The 12,067-nt window shown below is 35.7% G+C and overlaps 1 protein-coding gene across 10 annotated transcripts in view; it reads right to left on the reverse strand.

Moving 5' to 3' along the window:
• ADGRB3 (adhesion G protein-coupled receptor B3) overlaps positions 1-12,067 on the reverse strand; it is a 457,019-nt gene that overhangs the window by 252,887 nt on the left and 192,065 nt on the right. For all 10 annotated transcript variants that reach the window (XM_030489525.2, XM_030489532.2, XM_030489528.2 and 7 more), the window contains 3 exons: positions 11,154-11,318; positions 7,249-7,413; positions 6,258-6,422 (listed from right to left, as the gene is read on the reverse strand). In XM_030489525.2, coding sequence (XP_030345385.1) covers positions 6,258-6,422; positions 7,249-7,413; positions 11,154-11,318 — 495 coding nt within the window. The remainder of the gene's footprint in view (positions 1-6,257; positions 6,423-7,248; positions 7,414-11,153; positions 11,319-12,067) is intronic.

Genomic DNA, 12,067 nt, shown 5'->3' on the forward strand with positions numbered 1-12,067 from the left:
GAATGCAAAACTCATAGGTTTTATATATCTGTCTTTGTGATGCTATTTATTTCATATAACCTGTGCTTCTATTTTCCTCAGCAAACAAACATTCTCTAGGTTGTAGTCTCGATGTTTATAGGTTTGAATCTTTTTTTGTTGCTCTCTTTTGATCAATAACATTAAGCATCTACCAGAAGATTCTGATTCTTAAAACGTAATAAGCAGTGATGCTTATCTTACACTAAAATTTTTACAGATTTTTCTAAAACTTAAACTGTATGTGAAAGAATCTGTTCTGAAACCACAGTTGAAACATTAACTGTGCTAAAGGTATCAAATAAGAGCTGTATATTCTGAAGACCAAAAAGCAGGTTATTTCTTTGAAATGTGTTTCAGTGCCAGTTGGTAATTAAGCAAGTATAGTCAATAATGTCGAACTGAACCCAGGACAGGGGCTATAAAACAAAATTGCAATACCATTTAAAAGGAAAAATATTTTCACAATTTTGTAGTAACAGAACTGCATGGGGAAATAAAGCTTCTCCAAATGCTTCATGTTTAATTTTCACATCGTCATGATTTACAGGTTCCTTTTGCTCTTTTTTCTTTACTGTAGATTCCCAGGTTATGACTTTTGAGAAAATTAAATTAATGCAGCAAACATCTGGTTGAAGTCATCTCACAACTGACAAATACTAGTTGCTGAAATCTAATTAATTCCAAGTTCAGCAGAGAAAAGCCATGAATATTATTATTTGTATTTCAGGAAAATTAAACCCCACTGTCTTACAGCAAAGCAGTTACAAAACAAGAAAAAGGAACAGAGAAAGGAAAGTCTATCACTATAGCAGATGGGGTGATAAGGCAGGAAGCAATTCAATGATTCACCCATGGTTGCACGGGAAATCTCTAGCAGAGGCAGGAACATACTACAGATTTTGCCAATCCCATTTCCTAACCCACAAAACTGTCCATCTTCCCTGTTTTGTACTTCTGCTGATGCTAAGGTGAGTAAGGGAAGTGAGCAGACTTCTGCACAAAGATGTACCCTCTTTTTGTGGAGGACAATGAACACCTAGCAGATGGCTCAGTAATACTAATATGAATCACAGTTGGGCAGAAAAATTGCTTGCTAAATTTGCCTCACCATCAGCATTCCTGAATCGTAAATCAAGACAGTTGGTGCTGCTAAAAAAGCAAGACATCCACTAATGGCAAAACCCAAAGAAGGTCAGTTATATTCATAATCTAGAATACTAGCACTGCTTTAGACATGGCCAAAAAGTGAATGCACCAGGCCAGTGTTAAAATGGGAAAAGCCAGATTTTGATAAACATAAGCCATCTGGTGACATAAGCGAATGCAATTACCATTCTATTATGACCTTATAAACAAAAGAAATGTTCTGATTTGGGGAGTGTAAATTAACATAATGAGGAGGTAATATTATAAATCACATAAATTTGCTAAAGCTTAGAGCTCTTTGATAAGTGTATTTGTCATGCAGCTGTGGCCATTTCAAATGTGTTGTGTTCACTAATCAACACTTTAGGTTCTGATTCTCAGAACTAAAACTCTTACTTCCCTCCAAACACTGAATGTTAATGTGGTTTATTTTTCAAGAAAAAAAACAAAACCAAAAACCAAAAAACCCCTCAAAAACAAAACCCCCAAAACAAAACCCAAACCAAAACTATGCATATATATGCATATATATATGCATACTTATGGACACCATATTTTCTGTTTAACATTAGCAAGTCACAGGTAGTATCAGAGATTTCCCATCTATTTGGAAGGGTACTTCTTGTGTGCTTCTGCATCATGCTTTTCAGAACTCAAGATTATATTTTAATGTTAGCCTAGTGCCAGAGATAATCTGTGCACCTGTGTGTTGTGTTCAGAGTAAAAGGCATTCCCAAGACTGAATTATGGGGAAAGAGATGCGGGAAAAAGTCAGATCTTGGAAGAGGTATCACTTTGCCCAGGTAAAGAAGCTTTCCTGGTCCCTGGCTGACTACGTATTGTATAAATACTTTGGATCAAGCACTGCTGCACATAAAAAACAAACCAGTTCCTCACAAAGCTAAAGTATATCTGGCAGAGCTTACTAATCAGGCATCCACCCACACTAAAGCATTTGTGAGGCTCCAACCCATGTTGCCCATGAAGACATTACAGTCACACTGCAGTGGTATTATATCTGAGTTAAAAAGTTTGCTGACCTTGCTGGCTCTGCTCAGGACCAGTTCAATTATTTCTGTAACTATGGCACAACTAATTCATAACACACCCATGGATAAATGTAAACTAGCTGTACAAAATCATAGAGAATTGCTAAAATTTAGAAGCAAACAGCAGATACTGAGGTAAATTTGCTAAAATTAGCAAATAAAAAGCAGATCTCTCCTTCACTGATGATGTGATTCAGCAATATCTTCCCACACAGAGCATGTACTCAGATATACCACCCCTGTAATGATAAGCCTGAATTCATCCCACCTAGGCATAAACACTCAACAAAGTCTGGAGTCTAGAAGCATAGTCTTCCTCTGACATTACTGGTGAGAGGATATAAATCCCCAAGAGGCAATCAAACCACCTGGGGTATGAGGAAGCTCTGAACAACACACCAAGCAAGAGAGACACACAGCCTAACAGAGTATATAAGCTACCTAGGCAGCTAACAGATACGGGAAAGGGTAACAACAGGGTGAAGCAAGTTAGCCAACAGCACACAGTAGCTTACAAATAAAGCTAAAACTACAGTTTGTCTCTTAAATCCTAATTCAATGCCACAGGCAAAATTATCTTAAAGGCAATAAACAAAAAAAACTTTTGAACATCTTGTAGAAGAGTGTTGTAATCAGAGATAAAACAAACCACACATTTATTTTTAATTACGTGTTGACAATTATTCGAATCTTTCCCCTTCTCATATTCTGCTTTATGTAGCTAGTGCTGCTGAAGAAAACTTCCACCTTCAGTAGGAAATAATTAGCTAGTCTTCAGCAGAAGTTGTGCACTGTTATCTTTTTGTTAACAAACAAGGTAGTCTATCATTGTTTTCAGTAACATTTTGGTCAAAACAATTCCTATATTATCTTTTCTACCACTGACAAGAGGCTTATGAGAAAAAAATTGAGAATCTGTTTTATGCAAAATCTTGGTAAAACATACATATTGGAACATGTATAGAATTATTATAGAACTAACTATTATAAAATTCAGTATTTTTGGAAACCAATTCTGTATTATTGGAACCTAATATATTCTTAAAACTGTCATGAGAACATAGTCCTATTTTTCTAAAAATAAATTTACAGAAGTCTTCTCTCCTGAGTAATACTGTACTTCTCAGTTCTCACATCTCAAAGTTTTTACTGACACATTTGATGGGACTTAGCTTATCTCTCTTACACATTTCTCTAAAAGTTTCTGCTCAGCTTGCCATGTTACTCTTTATCAGTCACAGGTTGCAATTTCTTTTGTTAACCAGCTGTCTCCCTTATTCCTACCGGACAGAGCTATTGTTCTTTCATTCTGCGTAAGTTTTCTGCAGTGAATCCTGCATGACTAGCTGCTTAGCAAATCTGGAAGGTTTTTTCCCTTTCTCTGATTTGTTTCCAGTTTTCTGAAGTTATCCTTCACAAAAGGATGCTTCTAATGCAGAGTTCTAAATCCTTAACACTGCTGACCTACTAGGTGTGAAATCTAACTTTAGACATTCGGAATGCAACAGTGGAGCAATGACTGAAGACAAAATATCTTCATGTATTTGTTTTTCATTCTCAGCATATTACACAATAAGAAGGAAACAACCAGTTTTAAAATTCATAATTGTGAAAAGAAATAAATCACAAAGATACTCAACATTTGTCCAGAAATGTGACATAGTCTGACATGGTTTAGTGGTGGACTTGGCAGTCCTGGGGTAACAGTTGGACTTGATCTTAAGTCTTTTCCAACCGAGTTGATTCTACGATTCTATAAATCAAGCTGTTTGAGAAACCAACTTTCAGATAGTATTTCTAAGCCTGCCTTTCTTAATGCTGCTGAAATTTGGCTTCTATGACTGTCTGATGTAATTCAGTCCCTGCCCAAACCATCTGAAGAGAATCACTGATCTGCTACAAAGAAAAATCTTGTATAATGGTCAGATAATGCAGAACTCAAACTACAAAAAGTCCAGTCAAGATTTTCAGTCAGTCAAATAGACAGCTCTGTTTGCAAAGTATCTTATCAACAGCAGCCAGCATAACAGAAAGAAGTTTTTTATTATCCTTTTGCTTCCACAGTTTAAAGTCAGCTATAATTTAATTTTCCGTAAGCCTATAGACCTCTAGGTGATACAAACAGGTACAGTTTCATCCACTTTACAAATACATTACACAGATATACAGAGCCAAGGATCTGGTCTTACGCTAATGGCAAAGCAATGCTAATATTAGAAAAAAAAAAAGGACATTTTAGTCTGTCATGTTTATCAATGATTTACACAGAAAAATAAATCACTGAGACAAAAATAGCTTTGCTGAACTATTTCAGGGCTATGGAAGAAAAGCATACAAATCATGAAATTTGCTTATACTTTGAATGATCATCTCTGTATGGCATTTTTCAGTTTTGCTTGGTGTTTATAGAATGTAAATCTGCTTTACTAAATGTCAGTCTAGAAACAGAGAAATTAAACCTGTTGTTCATGTTTAATCTTCTGCACAAGTATAGCTTATCAAAAGGTGATTTAGGTTATGGTTTCTATAATCACACTGATTCTAATTTGGAATTAATCAAGTAAATAAATAAATTTACCAAATGGCAAATAAAGCCCTGTGTGTGTTTGACTTGTAAATACATCTGTAAAGTATTTTATTAACAGCAGGTGGCAACCTTTGAAAATTGGACTGCAGCAGCATGGTTTCACTTTTAAAGATAGAAATGCAAATTATTTCAAGAATGGTTTTATAAGCAGAAGCTGGTTGATCTGAATGTCTGCTTATGAGAAGATTCATATTAACATTCTCTTAGTGCTGTGCATTTATAGAGGAAGTCTGCATTAACTATGGAAATTATAATTTTTTTAGGAACCCAATACAAATACTCTTTCGTACTGCTATTCAAATAATTGTATCAAAATTAAAGAGATCATTTGAGATGTAAGTTAAGTTTTGTTAACTTCTCCAGTATAGTATTACAACCTCGTAACTACAAATAGTCCTATTGTTGCTCTTCAAATGCAATGAGATTTGTTGTTCTACTGTGCTGCAAACACCTTGAGAACTGTTCTTTGATGGCTGTCAAGGGATAAACATGCTGCCTATGAAAATATAACATAACTTGATAATGTAAAATTCACATCTGGTATATTTCCCATGTCCTGACCCAAAGCATCCCTGTCATTTAAGGCCTTTCTCTGACTATCAGAGAACAAATCATCAAAATGTCCAGAAGTCAAAGAAATTGCTAAACTGATTTTTGCTGCTTCCTGGCTTGCAGGTGAGAACACATAATTTCCCAAGTGAATGGCCAAGACATCCAACAATGTATTCTTTTACTTTAGGACAATGTGTCTTTACACATACATATGATCAGATTCACCAGCTGTTGTCTTTATTCATCACTTTTGAAGAAGCTCAAAAGTACACCTTTATTAGCTTTCAGTGGGAAAACCTTAAATCTGTTGGGAGGGCAAAGTAAAAAGTACTGCAAATAAATATTTTTAAAGCACTACATTAAAACAGGAAAGATGTGCCTTTTCATTTTAAATTAGTTTACTTTTTATAAAACATTGCACATGTATTCATTCATTATATATAGTACAGTAAGGTTCACTTTTTTCCTTATCTTTGCTGCACTGGAATTTATCCTAAATGTATTACAAAGACGTCTCTTGTATACTGGATGAAAGGAATTACATGATTTACAAAACCAGCCCTGATATTCTGAGAAACAGTGCATTCAGAAAGAATGGCTGTCACAAATAATATAGGCATACCTGGGCAATGAAATACTTTTCTGATAAGTTTCTTTACTATGGTATTTTGATTTCTTTAAAACATGATGCATTCCTCATATATACAATAGGGCTAGTTTACATCTAGCTACATAAACACAACTCTACTGAGAAAAGCAGCAGTGAGTTGTCTAAAGCAAGGCCAGATGTGGCTCTTTATAGCTACTGCTCTATGGACCTTGACTTGTCTCTCCTGAAGGTGACCATTAAAGTAAGGCATACTGTAGTGTAGATAATAACAGTGATTATATTTGCATCTCACCAGGACACCTCTGCTCACTGCACCGTCTAACTTCCTCCCCGGTTCCTTCACACTGTTGCCCAGTCACAGCAGCACCTTGACAGATCCTTATCCGCCTCTCCCAGCCACCGTCACAGGATTTGGAACAGCCACTCCAGTGGCCCCACTGGTTCCACTGGCCATTTGCTGTTCAGAAAAATACGGTTACTGTGGTGACATGATGACAGTCATAAAGGAGGATATATAGTTTATTCTTTACTTGAGAAAAAGCTCCCCAGATATAACTAACAGCAACAGAAGTGGTAGATGTAGATACATGGAAGACGGGGAAGTCCCTACTTGGCTCCTGAATATAGGATTGCTGCCTAAGTGACTTGCATCTTAGCATAAAATAAAAGGAATTGGTGCACATCAACTTTCACTTAGACTGCAAAACAGATATTGTCCCTTTTGTATTTTTTTTTTATATACTTGCATAGTGCTGTCATAGGGTAATGAAAGACATTTACAATGAGCATAAGTACCCTTTAAAAAACTAAATAAAAACATTTCTGCACGTGATATTTAGGAGCCTGATTTTTACATGCTCTGACAGTGCAAATGAGGCTTGAAAGATGGTATAAATGTAATTTACCCATCCTGGAAGGCTTCTTTTATACTGCCAGAGGATCATGAAGTAGTCTCAGTGTAAAAGGGAATCGAACATATCTTTTTAAAACTGAGGAATGTCCTTTAAATGCTGATAAAATCAAAAAGTTGATATACAGCCCATGATGCAGTCCTTCTGGACTTATTCTTTGGCTTTTGTCGCCTCCAATAAAGTGAACGAGGCCCCAGGTCTCCCTCCAAAGGTGGCTGCTCTGCCCCTTTGCAGCCTGACTAGGCCTGTGGTGGCCCAGGAGCCTGCTGGTGTACCCCCAGTTCCCGCCTCAGAGCTACTGGCAAGACTGTCCTGAGTCTCCCCTGAGTAGGGGAAGCAGAGCTGCAGCTCGCCACGCCAGTCGGTACTCACCAGTGCACTCAGGGTTGAAGCACTCCCGGCTCTCAGCCCAGGGCCCTCTGCACTCGGAGCCGCCGTGGGCCGCTGCTGTGCACTGCCGGCTCCGCTGCTGGGTGCCATTGGAGCAGGTCACCGAGCACTGGCTCCACGAGCTCCACTCTTGCCACTGTCCGTCGACTGCCACACCAGGCAAAAAAAGAGACAGATACAGCAGAGTTACCACCTAAGCCAGGCAGGGCCTCGCGGCTTCCTTCTAGGCTAGGGGGTTTCTACTTAGACCTGAATGGAGACCCTCGGGCTGGGCCTAGCCTGAAGACTCTTCACTTCCTTCAGCAATCAAGTACAGCCATTACAAGCTACTTTAAAATAATTTAAAACTGTTTTCCTTTTTCTTCAAGTAAAGAACGCTTCATCTCCTCTAATTGTACGCTAATACAACAAAGGATAAATTACTATTTTGCTCACATATCATGCAGTTTGAAAGGCCTTATTAAAAACAAGGCCTTATAAAAGACTTGTCTTTTTAGACAAAAGTGGAGGCCAATCTTGTACCAAACCCTGAGCCCTTCAAAGCAATTTATTACAGCTGCAGTGATCATTCAGATGGATCAGCTTATGAGATTACTGGTCTTGACTATGAAATTAGGTCTCTTTAGTTGAATAGCAAAAGGAAAACAGGAGTTACCACTTTGTCTCACATATAGTCCCTGTTCTCTATACTTATACTGCTGAGTGTACTTTCAGCATTAATCCTCCCTGTAATGTAAATGACCCCAGCTCCTCAACAGTCTATTGATATAAAATGTAGGAGGACAGAAATGGCCTGTCTTCCTCCTCAGGTCTGCCTCTGTGTTTGCATACTGCATAATCTTCCTTTTGAATTTGTCAATTTGAACTTTTAAACAATATAGATATGGTGACCAGTTCTGTATTCAGTATTTTGTATTAGTCCATACATTTGAGTTTGGCAGTATATTCCCATGAGTAAAGGTTTAGGACTGGTATTTTTAATTTCATATATCAGAAAGATTCTTGAGGTAAATGAAAATATTAAAAACCAAAATAATAAAAAAATATAGATTGATTAAGTTCTAATAGAAGTGAAAAATTATATGGTCTTAAATAGAAAATAGGACTAGACAGTATTTTTGAAAATGGGTAAGCATTATGAAATGTGTTATTACTGATTGTGTTAATTCAGAATCCTGTGTTCATACAGACTTCAGCAATCATCAGTTCCTCATTGCACCTGCAATTATCCAGGATAAACTCAAAATGTAGGTTGTGATACAATTTTGATTAATACTTATACTTGAAAACCTGGTTTTTATAACTAGTATCTTGTAGTATCTTACTTGGTGCACTTGCCAACCCCTGACTTCAGGTTTCTTCTAAAGGAGGATTGGAATAGCAGCTTCCTAAGTTAATGGTATTAATTAAAATAGGAAGCAGAATCTTTAACTTAGTGATTGAACATACTATGTCTGTATGGGTGCACCACTGTTCAGTAAAATATAGAGGTAAACTATTTTACTGTTGTCTGACAGTAATTACACAACATTTCTAACAGTTCAAAGTTACTATTGGTATCTCTAATTCTTAGGATCTCGGCAACCAGTGAATTAAAGAGGCTTTTTTCCTAAAGTTCTGTATTAAATATTCTATGTAATGCCTGGTTGTGAACCACTTCTCAATGCAAATGCCTCTCATGCTATGGAACTGCATCCTGATAATTTATTCAGCAGAAAATGGAAATCTTTCCAAACATGGAAGCCAGTTGCATTCATTAATCATAAAAGCTTTATGTGAAGAGGAAAACATTATGGAAATTACATTTCAATGCAACCCCTTCAGTTTTATTCATTGCTATATAGTAGTATTTAGGGTAGGAAAGATTGAATCAATTATTATAGTATCTTTGGTGAAAACTCATTCTGTGGCTTTTCATATATATTTCGTACATCTCCCTTGTTATCTTTAGGAGCAAATAGCATGTGAGGTTTCTATTTCAGAAATACTGTTAAAAGACTAAAGAATTCAAAAAGAAGATTCCTTTATAAAATTGAACATTCAAATTACAGCAAATCTTAGCATTCAGCAAAGATTTAAATTGTTGCAGTACTGTAACCAGTATATAACTTCCTCTAGTGAAAGTCATTTAGGTACAAATGACTGTTCAAAATCCAGAATTCTCAAATAACTGCTTATTTTGACAGATAAGAAGAAATATCTTTTGTGTTTCTTTGCAATATTGAAGTGAACTGAATGCATTCATTTCTTCTCTGCTATTTTATTTGGCATTCCTCTTGTTGTCAACTCTGCCTCATACTCGTATATCATGTTAATTACTTCTGTGTAGGCACATGTAAAATTGCACAGCTGCCAACTTGGCCAAAAATTGGATTAATTCAAAATTTTTGCAGCTGCATTCAACACTAAAACTTTTCCAAAAATTTGTCCTAAAGTCGTAGTACACTTTGCGGACCAGAAAAAAAAAAAGAAAAAAAAAATATCGAAGAAATTTAGTTTTAATTCTGTGAGGCTCTAAGTTCCATTTTTACCTTTATCTCTGTTTTTAAATCATCAGACAACCATTTGCTAATGAAATGCCCATCAACCGTTTTCAGGAAGAGCTCCAGTCACAGCGAATCTATTTGCAGCAGTGTTGCAAACTGTGGATATTCAAGCTCACTGCAAGGGCAACCTTCACGCTGTCAGACAGAATTTATGAAAGAAATTTCTCACATTACAGCTACCTGACACCTTTATAATACCTAAGTATTACAATGAGTTCAATAACAATAAATTATCATAATATATAGAATCTTTATGGTTATTGAACTTATTTTAATACTTAGATATTATATACATATATATAAAATACATATTTTATATATATGTATAGACATATATACTTTTTATAAGGTCAGATATTGACAGGACAAAGGGTAATGGCTTTAAACTGAAATAAGGTAGATTTAGATTAGATATGAGAAAGAAGTTCTTTACTGTGAGAGTGGTGAGAAACTGGAACAGGTTGCCCAGAGAAGTTGTGGGTGCTCCATCCCTGGAAGTGTTCAAGGCTGGGTTGGATGGGGCTTTGAGCAATCTGGTCTAGTGGAAGATGTGCCTGCCCATTGCAAGGGGTTGCATTCTGTGATTTCATTCTATGATTCTATGATGTATGCATACATACATGTATACATCTATACATATATATACACACGAGTGTGTATATATACATCTATATCTATATATATCTATATCTATACGTATATATACACACGAGTCACTTAAAATCTTTATTGCAATGGTGGGATTCAAACAATGGTCTAGCTTGTTTCAACCTTTCTCTCTGCACACATGTAAATAATATCCATTTTAAATAAATCAATAAAATTAATAATTTTTTAATATTATTTATCTTTAGTTATTTATTTTATTTTTATTAATAAAACAATAAAATTTTAATATAAATTAAAATTTTGCAGTTTCCCAAATATGTTTGTTGTATAATGAATAAAGAATTACAGTGAACCTCTAAGCAAACATAATGCAAACAGATATAGTGGACACAAACTGTGTGACCTCTGATTGTTTCCCTTTAAGCCACACTCCGAAAGCTGTTTGCCTTTTGGTTCTCCAAGACCCATCCTGAATCAAGCTTTCCTACACAGCGTACCTGTCCTACGGGGAGAGTATCTTGAAGAAACTAATTATCTGCTTGTGCAGTACCTCGAACAGAGTTACCATCCTGATTATATTCTTTAATTGCTACAGTCTGAATTATGAACAATATTACCCCATTTACTCACTGTGCATAATCATTTTTTGCTGTGTGCAAAGGGCAATAAAAGAAAGCACAAACCCACATTGAATGCACTGTAACAAAGCAAAGACCTGCTATATGAGCTCACCAGGGCAGAGTGCAATATTGCAAGGTTTATGTTGTGTTTCAGGTCCATCACATGATCTTCCCCCATACTGGGGAGGTATACATGACCTTGTCCTAGTTCTTTGGCCTCGACCACATGTGAATGAACACAAACTCCAAGGTGACCATTCCTCCCAAACGCCATGTACTGCAACAAACCAAACAGATTTTAACCAGAAACAGACACATAAGTAATAGAAGGACTTCAAAATAAACAACATCAATATTTTAAATAGGAATTATTTTGCTAACGTCAAAGAAATCAGTATAGGTAATATTTACCATTGGCAAATAAATTCTTTATAAAATATAGTTAATTTCAATTTTTAAAGTATATTTTCTCTAAAAGATATTTAACTTTGAACCATTTTCTCTAAACTAATCTCACTACCATATTTTCTTTCTGTTATTCTTTTAAGAAAGATGGTTTCCCTTTTCAAAAGATAGTTATGATATCTTTGGTGCCTGACTTGAGATACGTTTAATACGATTTTCAGGAGACTAGTTTTTGTGAATATCAGGGATATACTTTATATATCAAGACAACTCTAAAAACATGAAGCAATCAAAATTAAGCTTTCTTTTGAAAATGTAGGAAGCAATGCAATAATTTCTTACTGTCAACATTATAAATTGGGGCTATTATATTACAATTGTTTCACTTGTTTAAATTCTGGTGGAAACATAGCATGATGTGCTCGATTATCTTTCTCAAAAATTCCAAGACCACATAAGCAAAAGAGATTTGTGCTATTTCTTCACATGAACATCTTCATTGATTTAACATACACAGTAATACATGCATCATTCCATCTTAAATGTTCACTCAACAAACTTCAAATACCTTCAGGATACACAATAAATTACAAACACATACCAATATTTTTATACAGAAGT

The sequence above is a fragment of the Strigops habroptila genome, chromosome 6 (assembly GCF_004027225.2).
Source record: "Strigops habroptila isolate Jane chromosome 6, bStrHab1.2.pri, whole genome shotgun sequence".
NCBI classification, from domain to species: Eukaryota; Metazoa; Chordata; class Aves; order Psittaciformes; family Psittacidae; genus Strigops; species Strigops habroptila.